Genomic DNA, 19585 nt, shown 5'->3' on the forward strand with positions numbered 1-19585 from the left:
TTTGTCATTTTTGTCATTTTTGTCATTTTTGTCATTTTTGTCATTTTTGTCATTTTTGTCATTTTTGTCATTTTTGTCATTTTTGTCATTTTTGTCATTTTTGTCATTTTTGTCATTTTTGTCATTTTTGTCATTTTTGTCATTTTTTGTCATTTTTGTCATTTTTGTCATTTTTGTCATTTTTGTCATTTTTGTCATTTTTGTCATTTTTGTCATTTTTGTCATTTTTGTCATTTTTGTCATTTTTGTCATTTTTGTCATTTTTGTCATTTTTGTCATTTTTGTCATTTTTGTCATTTTTGTCATTTTTGTCATTTTTGTCATTTTTGTCATTTTTGTCATTTTTGTCATTTTTGTCATTTTTGTCATTTTTGTCATTTTTGTCATTTTTGTCATTTTTGTCATTTTTGTCATTTTTGTCATTTTTGTCATTTTTGTCATTTTTGTCATTTTTGTCATTTTTGTCATTTTTGTCATTTTTGTCATTTTTGTCATTTTTGTCATTTTTGTCATTTTTGTCATTTTTGTCATTTTTGTCATTTTTGTCATTTTTGTCATTTTTGTCATTTTTGTCATTTTTGTCATTTTTGTCATTTTTGTCATTTTTGTCATTTTTGTCATTTTTGTCATTTTTGTCATTTTTGTCATTTTTGTCATTTTTGTCATTTTTGTCATTTTTGTCATTTTTGTCATTTTTGTCATTTTTGTCATTTTTGTCATTTTTGTCATTTTTGTCATTTTTGTCATTTTTGTCATTTTTGTCATTTTTGTCATTTTTGTCATTTTTGTCATTTTTGTCATTTTTGTCATTTTTGTCATTTTTGTCATTTTTGTCATTTTTGTCATTTTTGTCATTTTTGTCATTTTTGTCATTTTTGTCATTTTTGTCATTTTTGTCATTTTTGTCATTTTTGTCATTTTTGTCATTTTTGTCATTTTTGTCATTTTTGTCATTTTTGTCATTTTTGTCATTTTTGTCATTTTTGTCATTTTTGTCATTTTTGTCATTTTTGTCATTTTTGTCATTTTTGTCATTTTTGTCATTTTTTGTCATTTTTGTCATTTTTGTCATTTTTGTCATTTTTGTCATTTTTGTCATTTTTGTCATTTTTGTCATTTTTATCATTTTTGTCATTTTTGTCATTTTTGTCATTTTTGTCATTTTTGTCATTTTTGTCATTTTTGTCATTTTTGTCATTTTTGTCATTTTTGTCATTTTTGTCATTTTTGTCATTTTTGTCATTTTTGTCATTTTTGTCATTTTTGTCATTTTTGTCATTTTTGTCATTTTTGTCATTTTTGTCATTTTTGTCATTTCTGTCATTTTTGTCATTTTTGTCATTTTTGTCATTTTTGTCATTTTTGTCATTTTTGTCATTTTTGTCATTTTTGTCATTTTTGTCATTTTTGTCATTTTTGTCATTTTTGTCATTTTTGTCATTTTTGTCATTTTTGTCATTTTTGTCATTTTTGTCATTTTTGTCATTTTTGTCATTTTTGTCATTTTTGTCATTTTTGTCATTTTTGTCATTTTTGTCATTTTTGTCATTTTTGTCATTTTTGTCATTTTTGTCATTTTTGTCATTTTTGTCATTTTTGTCATTTTTGTCATTTTTGTCATTTTTGTCATTTTTGTCATTTTTGTCATTTTTGTCATTTTTGTCATTTTTGTCATTTTTGTCATTTTTGTCATTTTTGTCATTTTTGTCATTTTTGTCATTTTTGTCATTTTTGTCATTTTTGTCGTTTTTGTCATTTTTGTCATTTTTGTCATTTTTGTCATTTTTGTCATTTTTGTCATTTTTGTCATTTTTGTCATTTTTGTCATTTTTGTCATTTTTGTCATTTTTGTCATTTTTGTCATTTTTGTCATTTTTGTCATTTTTGTCATTTTTGTCGTTTTGTCATTTTTTTTCGGTCAAAATTCAACTCACTGGGCACTCGGAAAATAAAAATTTTTTTCATTTTTATCATTTATGTCATTTTTGTCATTTTTATGATATCATATGCATTTTTTTTTAACTTTTTAAATCAGTTGTGAGTACCAACTTTTCTCTTCAGAGGAAATTTGTGGCTTATAGGTCTCAAAAGATTGAAATGCGATGATACTGATACTGATATTGAGAAATGCGTCCCTTTAAAAATGAATTCCTACAATAATTTGAATATAATTCTTGAATGAAGGACAGGGTGATAGAGGTTTATGAATCGCGTGATTTAACATGAATTTAGAAGAGAATTTAGTACTCGAATATTTAAAAATATTTCTGAATTTCTACTAACAATTTGGATAACATTTTTAATGATTGAAAATCTGTCAAACTAAGAGAAAAGTATTCGGTTTTGTATTTGTATGAATCAAATTGTTTCTACACAGTAAACTGAAATCACCGAGTTCGGTAATTAATTTTACAGAACGTGTTCTGTAATTCGAAAATTTTCGGTGATTGATGAATCTGACGTCTTGTTTTCACCGAGTTCTGTAAATCGTACCGAGGTTCGTTTATTTTTACGTAAACAAATCTGTTTGCCGTAAATTTTCGGTAAATAACACCGAAAACTGTAAAGTGAACTGCAAATAGAGCCACTATCAAGACAATCGTCAAAATTCGTTTACCTTTTTTTCTCTTCAGACTTTTCTTCTTTCACTCTTGTAACCGTAAATCGGCTTGCTCTATTTTAATCGTGCATGTGCAAGAGTAAAATGCTAAGCAAGCGTAATTTTTTCGAAAGTTGCCGGTTAGATGTGTGATTTTAGGCTCGTGTAGATTAAATTGTTGGTAAATAAATAGGTACCAGATGATTCGACATCACCATCAACGAAATCAATATCAACAATCCAACGCTCTTGCAGCTAAAGCAAACTTCCGGCTGAAAATTGCACCGCTGTATGCCCCCAGCACTGGTCCCCAGATGGAAGCGATGTTCGAAGCAATGTTACCCTGACCCAAAAGCATCTCTGCCTATTCCAGGTTTCCGGAACAGATCGGCAATACCTCCGATAGAAAGGCAGAAGCAGCTGATGCTGTGAGTTTTGGGCAGAAACATACGCCAAGCATACGCCGGAGTAATCGTAATAATCGGGAGCGGAAAAGGTTAGTAGTTTTCTTCTTGTTAAGTTTTTTTTAAGAAAGCTGGCTGCATTAGAGCATGATTCTGGATTAGACCTTCCGATGAATCCTTGTTGCTGTGAAGACAACTCCCCAACAGGAACCGCAATTTGGTTATTTGAGTTATGTTCTTATTTCGTTTGAAATGTGTCAGATGAATTTGACTTTGTCTTTTATTTTGGATGTTTTTTAGGTAGAACAGCAAAATAAGTAAGCAGTTTGAAAACAATGGTCACATATGAGGACATATGTTTTTTTTTCCTGCAAAACGCAACAACAGAAGGACGATGGCTGCTATGGAAGGGGCTTGGCGTAAAGTGTCAGACTGATGAACATTTTTGCAAAAACCGTCCGAACATTTTTTGACTCAAGCATTCAGTCAATCCGAAAAAGGTAATAACCGTAAAACTTGAAATATGCTAATTGCTCCTGGTGATTTTTATTTTTTTTTATAACTTTTTTAGGATTCTGCGACCCAGTTGCACTGATGCTTAAGTCCTCGAGAGATATTTTGGAAATCAGATGTTTTTTTAAATTCAAAACAATTTCATAGTAAACAACATGTCTGTTAAGAAATGTTGTGAGACATTAACAATATATGCGTTTTAATTTAATTCCTATTTTATATTTTTTGAACTTGATATCAACTTGCTACAGTCAATTTTAATTTATTGGTTGCATTACTTAAAATAAGGCATGGAATCCTGAATTGATGATGTGGTTTATTTCGCACAGCACAAACTTCGATGTGAGATAACACGAGTCGATTCCAGAAAGTGCTCCATGCCAAAAAAAACTTCGTTTTGACTGAGCCTCTAATGCTCATCAGATCTGTTTCGCTTGTAGTGTCGCCTGAAAATGCCAGTAATTTACTGAAAACTGTGAAATGTTCGGAAATTTTCACCGAACATCGTAAAACATTCGGTAATTTCAGTTTGTGCATCATACACAGTAAACGAAAATTACCGAATTCGGTAATTTTTCTACCGAAATCCTAACATGTGTAAATCGTTAAACTGTTCTGTAATTTTTTCGGTAAAAAATAAACGAACATCGGTAAAGCGACTCTTCATTTACCGATGTTCGTTTATTTTTTACCGAAAAAATTACCGAACAGTTTAACGATTTACACATGTCAGGATTTCGGTAAAAAATTACCGAACTCGGTAATTTTCGTTTACTGTGTAAACTGAAATTACCGAATATTTTACGGTGTTTGGTTAAAACTCCTGAAGTTTGCAGTTTTCGGTAAAAATAACTGGCATTTTCAGACGACACTACAAGTGAAACATATCCATTCTGATGAGCATGAGAAGCTCAGTCAAAACGACGTTTTTTGCATGGAGCACTTTCTGGAATCGACTCGTGTTATCTCACATCGAAGTTCGTCATTTAGGTAAAAATAAAAAATACCCATTTTTCGGTAAAAGTTACCGGATTTTTGGTAGTAATTACAGACATATCGGTAAAAATCACCGGATTTTTGGTAAATATTACCGAACTTTTTGAAGTTGTCTGGTAAAATTTACCGGTAATTCGGTAGTAATTACAGATATTTCGGTAAACTCTACAGATTTTTCGGTAAATATTACCGAAATTTTACAGTTTTTTCGGTAAAAATGATCCATATTTCGATTATAATTACGGTATTTCGGTAAAAATTTTAGGGATTTCGGTAAAATTTTTAGGGATTTCGGTTAGAATTTTAGGTATTTCGGTAATAATTACAGGTGTTTCGGTGAACTGTACCGGTTGCTCGGTTCATATAACCGAGCTTTTATAGTTTTTTGGTTAAAAATGACCGACCTTTCGGTAATAATTAAAGACATTTCGGTTCAACCATACCGGTTTTCGGTAATATAACGAGCTGTCATGTTAACAACTGTCAATATTTTGACAGATGATCTGCCGAGTTTTGGTTATTTTTTACCGAAAAAGGTCCGTAATATTTGACAGCTGTCACTCCTCGGCCATGAAAAAATTACCGAACAGTTTAACGAACTCCACATGTTAGGATTTCGGTAAAATAATTACCGAACTCGGTAATTTTCGTTTACTGTGTACAATTTGCAATAGAGTAAAGATAGTAGAGTAGAGATAGAGTAAAATAAACTCAAATGCTCAACAATCCAGAAGATATGCTTCCCAATGTTTCTGAAAATTTTCAAGTTATGCAATGCAAAGAAAATTCTAATTATCCAAAGCTTGACCAGTTTCGAGGCTGAGGCCAATCACTTACTAGTAACAGCCGAATACAGCCTAATAGGCTTAGATAAAATATTCTTGTTTTGATTCCTCTGATCCCAAGCACCTCAACCTATCTCTTAATGATCGGATTAGAGGTTTAGACCCAAATTCCGATGAAAAAGATGCCAGTGACTTCAAAGAAAAAAACTAACTATACCGGATTTTTCAAAGCTCGTATTATGATTGAATTCAAGGATTACCAATAAATTACCCAAATGATCGAAGATGCCTTCCGTCAAATTTGCGTCTAAATAGGTGACCATCAATTAATTCTTCAGATTAAACTTATCAACGTAGCCCGTTGGAATCGATTTGTGAATATAAAAAAAAATTCTAAGCTGCGATTTATAACGGAATCGTTGAAGTCTTTCGATTTGGTAGTTTAATAATCACTCATACGTGTAGATAAAATCAATTGAGAAATCGGGCAATAGATAAAGAGTTTTTTTTCTGGTCGAATTCAACGGAAAATTTTGAAAATATTTTTCCCACAACACCCATTGTCACCCACGCTTGCTGACCGGCTGCTATCTTCGGCAGATAGCAACATGCATCGATCTGTTCGGGGAGAAAAACAAAATTAATCGCATTTAACATATCGGTGATAATCGGTAAGGTGATTGTGAAATCACCTCATCAACTGACTGACCCACCTGTTTGCTGCTATTGGTTTGCCTTTTTGCATGCTACCATCAGGTGTTTCACAAACAAACACACTAAGCACTTCTCGCATGTTCTTTGTACATTTGGCGATAAGGACGATTTGAGCATGTTCAAAAATAGCCTACATGCAATGAACTCTTCGATGTTGTGAAACAAAATATCTTAGAAGAATCAATTGTTCATTTCTAGTCTCTCGGCGGGCAGTACCATCGATACGATTTGATAACCGGAAGTTAGCATAACGAATGACGTTTTGAGCCGGCGCCATCGAAAGTCCGAGTCACTTTTGCTTGCCCAATTCAAATGACATCATTATCATATCGGCGTCGTGTCCTCTAATCTCCGTCACGTTTCGTAACTGTTATCTCAGCTGTTCTAATCAGTCAGAACAGTCAAAAACAAATGGGGACTCCACATATCAGACTCGAATGCGAACAAGTGATCAGCGTCGTTATTCTTCAAAACAGTCAACAGTTCTTCCAGTGCGTGCCTTCGAAGTGTTTGAGCATCCTGGAACCATGTGCGGTTTTTCGAGCAGAAGCAGAAAGCAATTTTTTTGAGAATATGATTCACTGCCGGCGTTCTCTTGCGTCATGAATTTCTCAGCTCGCTCGCATCCATCACCTGGCAACAACGTGATCGGACAGAGTCCAAAAAGCATAAGTTAATGAATGTTTGGCGATTTTTTTTTTCGTGAATTTTCCATTCTAGCATTCGAATTCAGAAGGAACTAACATCACCTAAAACGCTTATCATAACCTTCAGCCATGATTTCAGGCCAACATAGCAACTGCTTCATCTAAATTAGCTTATCTACACCCAGTTGCAGATACGACTTTTTCAATCTTATCGTCAGTCTTCGATGAAGAGAATTTTACTTCCATCTATGGCATCATACCATACTACATCAAATGGGGGGACCGCATTCGCATGATACGAAAAAGCACGTGCTTCCAGACCGAACTTTTTTTGGGGGCGCCAATTTCACAATCTGAACCAACGTGAACGATCATGCTGAAACAGACTTTGAGCAAGGCGGTCGGCACTTATTTACCTACCTACCTACCTACATTCTATACATACACATTATGTGCATTCGGGCTTCATGACGTAGACGCAAGGAATTTCGGCGAATTTTGGTCCAACGCGACTGATCTGGTGTGGAACCGAACCGGGGTCAAGTTGTTGGATGAATGATAGGACACTAAAAGAAAAAAAAGTGTGAATAGGTTAACAGATGATGGCCGCGAAATCTTCAGCTGTTTTGCGTAGTCATCATGATCGGGTCCGTTTTAAAAAGTTGTGAATGGGAAGTGCAATATCCGTTGGAGGTTGCATATATACATATGGTAATTCGTTGAAAATGCGCAAACTTATTTGTAGAAATCAAACAAAACATGTAGGTGTTACTTATCGTTTTAGTTATGAACAATTAGCAATGCCTTTTAAAATTTCCAAACACTTCCTGTTATATATATTGGTACCTATAAATTGGTTCACTGCCTAGTTTTGTTTCAATGATTGGGTAGATTTGTTTTCTACTAAATGATATAGAGTTGCATTTTTTTTAAACATTCAATTGGAGTAGACTTTTGTTGCACCATTTATAAAAAAAAACATTGACTTCATTTTGAAATGTTTCAACACTCTCGGATGATTGAATTTTTCAGAAATAGTATGATATCGTATGATACATAAGGCTTCAGGATAAAGAAAAATGCCATTTACGAACAGTATGAAAAGAAGTGGTCCTAAATGAGACCCTCGAGGCACACCAGAGGTTACAACTATGGGTTTTGATAACTCGTTTTGGAAGCGAACGATTTGTGTTCGATCGGTTAAATATGATAGTAACCATGAGAGAAGATTTGAATGAAACCCTTTTTTTAAATTTGAAGATTAAAAGTAGTATGTGATCAAAGACTTTGCTGAATTCGGTATAAATAGCCTCAACATGAAAGCCTTATCTCGTGGAATTGATAACGTATGTATCGAATTCGAGAAGATAAGATGCTGTAGAGCGTCCTTTGAAAAAACCATGTTGTTCGCTCGTTACAATATTTTTTCAATTGTTGATAATTTTTTTCATTTATAATTGATTCAAATAGTTTGGGAATGCTAGAAGGATGTGTTACATCAAATTGCATCACGGAAAAAAACGCTGTAGAAATTTAATTTTTAGGAATAGAGCATTTCCCGAGACAGATGGTGGTAGGGTGGCTGTTTGTTTTTGTTTTGAAAAAGGTAAACACCTACTGGTCGCCATTTTGAACTTGGAAGATTATCACTGTTCAATTATTTCTTCAAAAGAAATTATTTTTTTCAAATTAACATTACATAACATCAACATTACCTTCAAAGTATTTCATGTCTACAATAATTTAGTTTAAAAAAATAAGAATTTTGCATAACTGTTCAAAATATCACTTTCCGGGTTCCCGAATTTCGGACACGTTTTCTGTTCCGTTGAAACTTTGACCATAAAGGTCAACGACCGACAATAAAAAACGCGAACTGTGCGGAGTGAAATAAACGCGTGTATTCAGTATGGATTGTTGTATTCAGACTACTGACTACTGATCGATGATCACTACCTAGCAATCTACCTAGCTAGCCGGCATTCGATTTCAGTACACAGTGTACTCTATTGTTATCAAATGATAAGCCGATCGTTATCCGAACTGATAGTAGATATCGAGAGTTAGTGAGCGTAAAAACTTACACCGTCGCTATATGCTAGGGTGTCTACAATATTTTGAGTGATTGATTTTACTTAAATATAATTTCTTCTTCAACAATAACCATTACTTTTGCATCGCCAATTTGGTTTCGTTACTATCCGACCATTGAACATGCGTAGTGTTGTTGTTATTTTTACCCTACCACCAGCTGCCGAAGATTGTAAACATGAGAAATCAGCTGTTCTGTTGACAAGTCGGGAAATACTTTATTATATCTTCAGCTTTCGCTTACAATCAGATAAGAGTGTATAGATCACGTTGGCCATGCTTAACTGTCCATTTTTCGTAAATTTGGAAAAATGTCGTCGAACGAAAAAGAGCTTTGTCAATGAATCCTGCGCACTCATTTCGAGAATCCGGAGTTGTCACATCGGGACATCGGTAAGATGCTGGGAATCGTCCAATCCACGGACAGCAGAGTACTAAATCGATACTTCGAGAACCTAACCATCGACTGGAAGGTGAAGAACGGCAAAAATGGATGCTCCGTCAGTGAAAAAGATCACAAGCGCGTAGTTAAACAGTTTAGACGTGCTGAATTTGTCAAGTTCATTCGTCCAACGGACCAAGCAGCGGGAGGGCCTGCGTGCAAACAAGGTTCAGAAGGCTCCTAACCGCGACGAAAGGCAAAACATGGTGGGGAAGACGCGTGCCGGAAGCTGTACATCGAAATGCTGACGAATCCGCATTGCCTGGTAATGGACGACGAAACCTACGTCAAAACGGACTTTCGTCAGCTGCCGGGCCTGTTGTTCTTCACCGCAGAGGAGTCATTGTCATTTTTGTCATTTTTGTCATTTTTGTCATTTTTGTCATTTTTGTCATTTTTGTCATTTTTGTCATTTTTGTCATTTTTGTCATTTTTGTCATTTTTGTCATTTTTGTCATTTTTGTCATTTTTGTCATTTTTGTCATTTTTGTCATTTTTGTCATTTTTGTCATTTTTGTCATTTTTGTCATTTTTGTCATTTTTGTCATTTTTGTCATTTTTGTCATTTTTGTCATTTTTGTCATTTTTGTCATTTTTGTCATTTTTGTCATTTTTGTCATTTTTGTCATTTTTGTCATTTTTGTCATTTTTGTCATTTTTGTCATTTTTGTCATTTTTGTCATTTTTGTCATTTTTGTCATTTTTGTCATTTTTGTCATTTTTGTCATTTTTGTCATTTTTGTCATTTTTGTCATTTTTGTCATTTTTGTCATTTTTGTCATTTTTGTCATTTTTGTCATTTTTGTCATTTTTGTCATTTTTGTCATTTTTGTCATTTTTGTCATTTTTGTCATTTTTGTCATTTTTGTCATTTTTGTCATTTTTGTCATTTTTGTCATTTTTGTCATTTTTGTCATTTTTGTCATTTTTGTCATTTTTGTCATTTTTGTCATTTTTGTCATTTTTGTCATTTTTGTCATTTTTGTCATTTTTGTCATTTTTGTCATTTTTGTCATTTTTGTCATTTTTGTCATTTTTTGTCATTTTTGTCATTTTTGTCATTTTTGTCATTTTTGTCATTTTTGTCATTTTTGTCATTTTTGTCATTTTTGTCATTTTTGTCATTTTTGTCATTTTTGTCATTTTTGTCATTTTTGTCATTTTTGTCATTTTTGTCATTTTTGTCATTTTTGTCATTTTTGTCATTTTTGTCATTTTTGTCATTTTTGTCATTTTTGTCATTTTTGTCATTTTTGTCATTTTTGTCATTTTTGTCATTTTTGTCATTTTTGTCATTTTTGTCATTTTTGTCATTTTTGTCATTTTTGTCATTTTTGTCATTTTTGTCATTTTTGTCATTTTTGTCATTTTTGTCATTTTTGTCATTTTTGTCATTTTTGTCATTTTTGTCATTTTTGTCATTTTTGTCATTTTTGTCATTTTTGTCATTTTTGTCATTTTTGTCATTTTTGTCATTTTTGTCATTTTTGTCATTTTTGTCATTTTTGTCATTTTTGTCATTTTTGTCATTTTTGTCATTTTTGTCATTTTTGTCATTTTTGTCATTTTTGTCATTTTTGTCATTTTTGTCATTTTTGTCATTTTTGTCATTTTTGTCATTTTTGTCATTTTTGTCATTTTTGTCATTTTTGTCATTTTTGTCATTTTTGTCATTTTTGTCATTTTTGTCATTTTTGTCATTTTTGTCATTTTTGTCATTTTTGTCATTTTTGTCATTTTTGTCATTTTTGTCATTTTTGTCATTTTTGTCATTTTTGTCATTTTTGTCATTTTTGTCATTTTTGTCATTTTTGTCATTTTTGTCATTTTTGTCATTTTTGTCATTTTTGTCATTTTTGTCATTTTTGTCATTTTTGTCATTTTTGTCATTTTTGTCATTTTTGTCATTTTTGTCATTTTTGTCATTTTTGTCATTTTTGTCATTTTTGTCATTTTTGTCATTTTTGTCATTTTTATCATTTTTATCATTTTTGTCATTTTTGTCATTTTTGTCATTTTTGTCATTTTTGTCATTTTTGTCATTTTTGTCATTTTTGTCATTTTTGTCATTTTTGTCATTTTTGTCATTTTTGTCATTTTTGTCATTTTTGTCATTTTTGTCATTTTTGTCATTTTTGTCATTTTTGTCATTTTTGTCATTTTTGTCATTTTTGTCATTTTTGTCATTTTTGTCACTTTTGTCATTTTTGTCATTTTTGTCATTTTTGTCATTTTTGTCATTTTTGTCATTTTTGTCATTTTTTGTCATTTTTGTCATTTTTGTCATTTTTGTCATTTTCGTCATTTTTGTCATTTTTGTCATTTTTGTAATTTTTGTCATTCTTGTCATTTTTGTCATTTCTGTCATTTTATGTCATTTTTGTAATTTTTGTCATCTTGTTTTAATTTTTTAATTTTTGTCATTTTTGTCATTTTTGTCATTTTTGTCATTTTTGTCATTTTTGTCATTTTTGTCATTTTTGTCATTTTTGTCATTTTTGTCATTTTTGTCATTTTTGTCATTTTTGTCATTTTTGTCATTTTTGTCATTTTTGTCATTTTTGTCATTTTTGTCATTTTTGTCATTTTTGTCATTTTTGTCATTTTTGTCATTTTTGTCATTTTTGTCATTTTTGTCATTTTTGTCATTTTTGTCATTTTTGTCATTTTTGTCATTTTTGTCATTTTTGTCATTTTTGTCATTTTTGTCATTTTTGTCATTTTTGTCATTTTTGTCATTTTTGTCATTTTTGTCATCTTGTTTTAATTTTTTAATTTTTGTCATTTTTGTCATTTTTGTCATTTTTGTCATTTTTGTCATTTTTGTCATTTTTGTCATTTTTGTCATTTTTGTCATTTTTGTCACTTTTGTCACTTTTGTCACTTTTGTCACTTTTGTCATTTTTGTCATTTTTGTCATTTTTGTCATTTTTGTCATTTTTGTCATTTTTGTCATTTTTGTCATTTTTGTCATTTTTGTCATTTTTGTCATTTTTGTCATTTTTGTGATTTGTTGAAGACATTTAGAAAAATTATTTGAGTCTTACTCTATGGAGCCACTTTCAAATTAGGCACTCGGTGAAAATAAAAATTGGAAAATCAAGAAATAAAATTTCATGTATTCAATAGAGATCGATACTGCGATGCAACTTTGTTTAGCAATTCTTCTGAGAAGAAACGTTTTCCGCAACGCAGTTTTTGCAACAATTAGCACCCTTGCTTATAGTAAATTCTACGGAACTCATTTACTATATTGATTAAGCAAATGACCAAACACTTAGGGGTGGGTTTTATCTGTCTGAGGTACTTCCCGTCGTCACTTAGGACAATATTTCATAGTTAATCGTTTAATTGGGCAGCCGCGGGAAACAACCTATCAATACATGATCTCAATTGTCGTTCGATGACAAATCATTCGAACGTTTTCTTCGGAATTTGGTTGTACAGCATATGTGTAACATGATGTAATCGGCTGGGAGAATTTCGATTCGGGGACACCCACCAGAACCAGCCTTTGACGCTGTGTTTTGATTCATTGGCGTTGATAAGCGCAGCTGTTTTACGATATGTGACCAACTTAGTATATCTACATTATCTAGACAACGAGTATCTTATCGTAATTGGAATGACCATTCTTTCGTACAAGCTATTAAGCCAGCCCAATGATTCATGTCCAATGTTTGCAAAACTGGGGAAAAACGAAAAGGATTTCCCTGACTTTAAGCCTCAAGCCCCAAGAAATGTATGGGAAGGGTCAAAGGGTCCGTCAATTCAATGAAGAGTAATTCAATTTCAATACACTTTCACAGAACGTGCGATTGGTTGAAATCGAGATCAGCACCATGAATGATCGAGTATCAGAAATTGCAATCGTTTGGTTGCTCCCTCTAGATTCCCCCCAGACAGACGCTCCTTCTTAGAGATTCACGATCGTACACGATTTGGGGCCGAAGCGTTCGACCAATGGCAGCGCAGCCGCTTATCGCGTTCGGGGGGCTTTGCCCAGCTCCAGTGAATGAATGAACACCTTTTACGATAGAGGAATACAACACGCGGAGGCTGCTTTGGAATATTGTAGGTAAACGAAACATGCCGCGCTTCCCGGAACACGACGCAACACGATTTGAGAAAGTCATGTGAAGCCGGAGGGCCACCTGCGATTGGGGTGTTTAAATATAAAATAAGTCGAGTGCCGGTCCGAAGACAGCATTAGCAATCGCGAAGTGAAACCGATCAGCAGCAGCAGTAAGCAAGCAAGTGCAGCATAATTGTGGTGCGGAAGTAAAAAGATTTTTAACCAAAAGTGCCCAAAGTGATTGATTGACGAGAATTTAAAGTGAAGTGATTGGTTTTTTTAAAGGACTATAAGAAAAAAAATTGTTGAACTGTATTTTCGTGAGAATTATCAGTGTTATAAACTATTTGAAAAAAACAATGGAATTCGAGGTAAATATCATGGTTTATTGTCAATGAGTTTTGTTTGTGAAAAGACTGTTGAGTGGCACACATGTGATATATAAAATTTAAAAAAACATCATAATTCGCGAATGAAAATTATTAAAAGATTCAAAGGGATTTTTAAGGACTAATCGATATGATGCAATCGTTGAGTTTCTTACATATGATAATGCGATTGTTAGAAATGAAATTGTTTCATGTTTTCGGTTTAACTTTTTTTTAAATCAGCAATTTTCTTCTCAAGCAAATTGACGAACAGCCGCTGAATTTAAAAAAAACGGAACATACACATTTTTTTCATGGGCCAAAAATTGTTTTTTATTGTCACATTTGGACAAAATGCATAAAATGCCAGAATCAAATGTAAAAGCAAAATTTTTTTGGCCGAAAATCTTCCGCAACTACTTATTTTTTTTGGGTAACCGAGGATTTGTTTTAAAGGTTTAAGAATTTATAAGCTTTATTAACATGTTTAGAGGACATCTTGCCATTTTTGTTGATTTTCTCTCTTTGATCATATTAGAAAAAAAAATTGGAAGTTTTTAAAATTTTTGGTCGTGTTTGTTTACTTTTTAATTATTGAATTAATTTTTTTGTAATTTGTAATTTAAGTAATTCTGAAATATTCCAAATCCCAGCAAATCAATTTTTGGCCAAGAATTACACGTTTTTCTACGTCTCTCAAAAATAAAAATATTTAATTCATTTACAGTGTTGCCAGAGTTTTTGATATTTTTGACAATTCTGTGTTCCTTTGAATTTGAGAAAAAACAAAAAAATTGAGCTTAGAAACCTTAATATTTTTGTAACTCGATAAAATTTAGTCATCAAATTTTATCGTTTTGTTTATTGTTTTGCTCAGTTTTTCAACCAAATTAGCTCAATAAGGCTTAAGTTTCTACCTGTATTCAGAATTTTATTCTATTCTATTTCAATTCAATAAAGTTAATTCTGTTCATAAATGTTTTTTATAGAGTTTGTTATTTTTTACCAACATTTTTCGGTAAAAATTCTCTCGAAAATCGATAACTTTTAACAATGAAACAACAGATTTTTTTTTCGTCACATCAGCAAAATGCGCATTTTTAATTAAATTCTTTGCTACGTAGTAATCTCCAGAGGACAATGAAAAGCATTGAAACTAATCTTCTTTTGATAATTCTAAGTAACTTCCAAGCTGATAAGAGCAGTTCCATCAGAATCGTAGTAAATTCCAACAATGTTTCCTCATTCCAAACCATAATATTTAGAGTAAACTGGTACAAGTTTATTAATAGATTTTGAAAAGGAAGCCTTCGACATCAGTATATACTTTCCTTAGTCAAAACAAACTACTATTTATGAATAGAGGAAGGTTGATGCTGAAAACATGGCATAGTAAACAGTTATGAATTATCATTGTTATAAGGGTGATTTATAAGCACAAAAAAAGGGGATTTCTTACACCCGATCGAAACTATTTCATTCAACAATAACTATCTAGGTCTAGGCTGGTGTTTGAGTATATGTGATGGGAATAACCCATGATCGTTTCTTATCTAATCGTTCCCTTGAAATGATGAAAGCTGCCTTTTAATAATTCTATTCTAGATGTAGCATTAGACATGCTTTAGCAACAATGAAGTTGTAGCTAAATTTGTGAAGTAAGCTATCGGGTGGCATTTTCCAAACAAGGAACCAGGTTCGATCGCCCTCAGGTATCTTTAACGTAGCAAAACTGTACCTTAGCCAAGCCACAACAAAAAAATAAACGAGATAACTTACCTTAAGATAATCGGTGACAAGCCATGCGTTCGATTATTCTGTCATCACCAGCCTTCCAAAAGTTCCACCAAAAGAGGCACGCAATTGCTGATAAGCGCCACACCGAAATCCAAAATAAACTGTGACGTTGAAGCGCAGACGTTGTGATTCCCGTGATTTTTTATCAGCGAGCAAGATCGGTGGTGAGTTGCAGTTTGTCTATCTTCTTTAAATGGCCCATAATCAGACCGTGGTCACGTGACCTAGGAGGCGAACATTCCAGGTCACGGCGGCCGGCGCTTAGACGTGACGGGAAAATGCATTCGCTCCACTTCCGCTCTAAATTGCGTCAGGCAGGCGATCATCGTTCGCTGATAAGGGCGAATCCAAATCAGAAGATTTACTACACATGGACCCGGGTCATTGGCATCGGTTCCCTCTAATGTTGTCAGCTCAAAAGGGGTGTCGTTAAACGATCGCTGTTTTACGATCGTTCACTTAATTCTTCAGCCTTGAAAAGTTACTGTGTCAGATGGGATGAGGATGGCAACACATCAGCCGGTCGTCGATGGAACTTGGTGGAAGTTTCCATTCAGAGCATCCCAAATCGTTCCGGGATTGCCGGGCACCGCTGATGTCAGAGTAAGAATCAGTGATGCAATAAAGAAAATGTAATTGAATGATCGAGTAACCTCGCCCCCTGCCGATCGGTCGGTAGGCAACAGCTGATTTCTTATTCCAGAGAGTTTAACTTCATGCGTAAGCAGATGGATTCAGTTTTTTCCGCTTATCTTGTAGAATAAACGGTTATTCCGACAATAAATTGGTTACAACGTGGCGCTAGGTCATGATCGCTTAGCGTGAACAGCGAGCACTAATTGTCACCATAGTTTTGTACTAATGAACTCTTTCCGCAGACCTCGTTTTTTCCATCAGATATGAAGATAATTCTCTATTTGAATGCAAAATCTCTGAGCGTAATGGTCTCTCGAAAGTGATCTCAATTTGCCAGTGGCACGCTTTGGGGTCGTGAAAAATTTGCCTTTTACCGGTTCAAACTCACTTGGGCCAGTCATGTGATTTCGAATAAATCATCGGAGCAGTAAAGACCGAAAACGGGCGGTTATCATTTTCAAGATTGATTTTTATGACAGCCATCAACACATCATCTGGGACGTTTTTTTTTCCTTTGGTGTCAAATGGCCAATTACTGAAGATAACTGATATTCGCCTTTGTTTCCGTTTGAAAACCTCACTGTTTAGTCATTCCACCTGTTTAGTTTAGTCATAGACACCTGAAAGCGTTTATGGCTAAAAATCTGATAGTACTAGAACTTTGCCCGAGCGCATGACCGTGACGCAATGATCCAACCAACCGGAACATCCGTTCCTAAGGCCAAAAGTCCCGATCAAATCCGTTATTTTCACACCCTGTGAAAGAACAAAACCAAACAAATCAGCAATTAATCACAATCGACACTCAATAGCTTCATTGACCCACCACACAATACCGCATGCTCATCTCTCTCGTTTTTGGTTTACCATTCGCAGAAGATGATAAGCGCCCATGGTCGTCGGCATCAGGCCGCCGCGGCACCGTCCAGCCGACACTACTTATCATCAGCACACCAACGCCGATGCCGGACTTTCGCGATACTGTCGGTGGTCTGTTTGCTTCTCATCCTGGTGGCCAGTCCCGTCATCGCTAGACCTTCAGACGCCCGGATTAGTCATCCGGTTGGCGACGGTCTCGAAGTAGATGGCTCTGTCCAACATCACCAGCCGCAGAAGCGTGCCGCCCTGGTCGCAGCCAAGCAAGAAGATGAAGAGTACTACGACGAGGACTACACAAACGTCAAGCGCTGTCACGCGGATGTAAGTTCCAATTGCCGAAAAAACCATAGAATTAAAAAAGCAAATGTTCAAAATTATTAATTTGAAAATACTTTCCTCCACTTCCCCTCGCAGGAAGATCTAAACGAGTTGTGTCAGCGCTGTTCGAAGGTGGCCAAGTCCGGCATTGTGTATCCGATGTGCTGCAGTAATACCGACAAAACCGAGGACTGGTGCAGGGCGTACGTTTACTATGGGATACAAAACTGACATCGTTGATTCCAGCTTGCTGAGAATGTAGAATCTCGAGGCCTACTTCATCTCATAGTTTTAATTCGGTATTACACGATCATTCTGACTAAAAGTCGCGTGGAAAATATTCATAAGATAAGGCAAACAGCATGTGTCCTCCATGTCATTGTATTTATTACTACTGTGCATTGTTACTTAAAAAAAAGCTAGGTAGGAGATTAAAAAGACTGTATTGAACATTTGCCATGAGTAGCATAAAACTTTAAAAACATAATTTATTGATAGCGATAACTTAAATTGACAAAAGAAGAGAAGAACATAAATGAGCTAATGAAATCAAAATAAATATTACAAAGTAAGTCTTCCAGTCCAGGTATGTACCTGTCGTGTCTGAGCTTTTCCGTTAACGAGAGAGTCGATCTAAGATCGTTCGCGAGCAGCGATGCCACACATACCGATTTTCCGGTATTTATACCGATTTTTGAGCAACATTTTGACCAAGAATCGGTATATACCGATTACCGATTTTTGGTAAAACATACCGATTTCATACCGATTTTTAAGATTTTAACTCAAAATTCATTCCACTTCAACATTTTCACTTCATTCAAGCTATCCTCGTAAAGGTCCCGTAGAAAGAAGAAAAAGTTTGGTAGCTGGCGTGGCGTAACTTTGATCTGTACAACTTTTAAAGTATTCTGCAAAGATCTCCACCGCTCACTCTCGTAATTCGTTCAGTTGTTCGCGCTGTTTTGTTCCTTTATTCTGTCAAATGATGCACTATTATGGTACTCAACCTCAAAGCCAATGGGCTAAGATCAAGGCTGATATTTGACTTTCTGCGACTGTTTCTTAAGGTCAATCTCAATTGACGATCGCATTGAAGCTCTTGTCTCGTGAGATGCTAACTTTTCAAGGAAATACATACACCGATTGAATATAATCAAAATCCTTGTTCAACTCGTCGCTGGATGAGGTATGTCGAGATTTGAAGTGCAATCAGATCATCGATATAATCTTCAATCCTTCTGCATCTTATTAGCCAAATAAATTATATCATATAAGTACCTAAACTGCAGAGATCGCAGAATTAAAAACCATGCCAGACAAAATGGGTTTCAGTTATAGTAAAACTATGTGTTTTTTAATCTTTTTCGGAAGAACACTAGAATTCTAGAATAAGATAGTTTAGATATTTTTCTTGTACTTAGTTTTTAGAGCATCTGCAAAGATTGAAATCTATATATATAAAAATGAATTTCTGTCTGTCTGTCTGTCTGTCTGTCTGTCTGTCTGTCTGTCTGTTCCCTATACACTCGGAAACTACTGAACCGATTTGCGTGAAACTTGGCAGGTGGGGGTATTAGAGGCAGGGGAAGGTTCCTATTATGGTTTGAGACCCCTCCCTCTCTCATGAAGGGGGGGAGGGGCCTCCCAAACAAAAGATAATTTTTTGCATAACTCGAGAACCCATCAAGCAAATGGTATCATATTTGGCATGGGGTGGTATTTGGGAACGAGGAATATTTCTATGAATATTTGGTACCCCTCCCCCTTTCAGTGGCGTGACAGGAAGGGAAGAGGGGGGCTACCTTACAATTTTTCATATAACTCGAGAACTAATCAAGATATTGGATCCAAATTTGGCATGGAAAGGTATTTGGATACGCAAAATATTTCAATGATTATTTGAGACCCCTCCCTCTTTCCAGTTGAAAGGAGGAGGGGCCTCTTTCATATTTTTTTATATAGTTCAAAAACTAATAAAGCAAATGGACCAAATTAGGCATGGGAGGGTATTTGGATACGAAAAATATTTCTATGATTATTTGAGACCCCTCCCTCTTTCCAGTATCGAGATATAAAGGGGAGAGGGGCCTCTTTTATAGTTTTCAACATAACTAAGAAAGTAATTAAGCAAATGGAACCAAACTTGGCATGGGCGGGTATTTGGGAACGTGACATGTTCTAATGATTGTTTGAGACCCCTTCCTTCTTAAAGCGGGGAGGAAGGAAAGAGGGAGGGGAGTTTCATACAATTTTTACTGCATAACTTAAGAACTACAACAGCAAATGGAACCAAATTTGGCATGGAACGATATTTGGGT

At 34.2% G+C, this 19585-nt stretch overlaps 1 protein-coding gene and 1 long non-coding RNA gene across 3 annotated transcripts; one reads left to right on the top strand and one right to left on the bottom strand.

Annotated features, from left to right (window-relative positions):
- Window positions 1-5494: 5494 nt before the first annotated feature.
- LOC129754992 (uncharacterized) lies at window positions 5495-17709 on the bottom strand. Of its 2 annotated transcripts, XR_008739139.1 has the most exons (5): window positions 16894-17709; window positions 15414-16823; window positions 7087-7224; window positions 6011-7034; window positions 5495-5915 (listed from the first exon to the last, which is right to left on the bottom strand). It is a non-coding gene; the product is annotated as an uncharacterized LOC129754992 (long non-coding RNA). The 2 variants fall into 2 exon arrangements; XR_008739138.1 differs by having other exon boundaries at window positions 6011-7224.
- Window positions 13407-18610, top strand: LOC129754991 (uncharacterized). Its single transcript, XM_055751276.1, has 3 exons — window positions 13407-13637; window positions 16944-17267; window positions 17361-18610. The coding sequence occupies exons 1-3, from the start codon at window positions 13626-13628 to the stop codon at window positions 17493-17495; spliced, it is 471 nt and encodes a 156-aa protein (XP_055607251.1). The 5' UTR covers window positions 13407-13625; the 3' UTR covers window positions 17496-18610.
- Window positions 18611-19585: the final 975 nt, after the last annotated feature.

This window comes from Uranotaenia lowii, chromosome 3 (genome assembly GCF_029784155.1).
Source record: "Uranotaenia lowii strain MFRU-FL chromosome 3, ASM2978415v1, whole genome shotgun sequence".
Lineage (NCBI taxonomy): Eukaryota > Metazoa > Arthropoda > Insecta > Diptera > Culicidae > Uranotaenia > Uranotaenia lowii.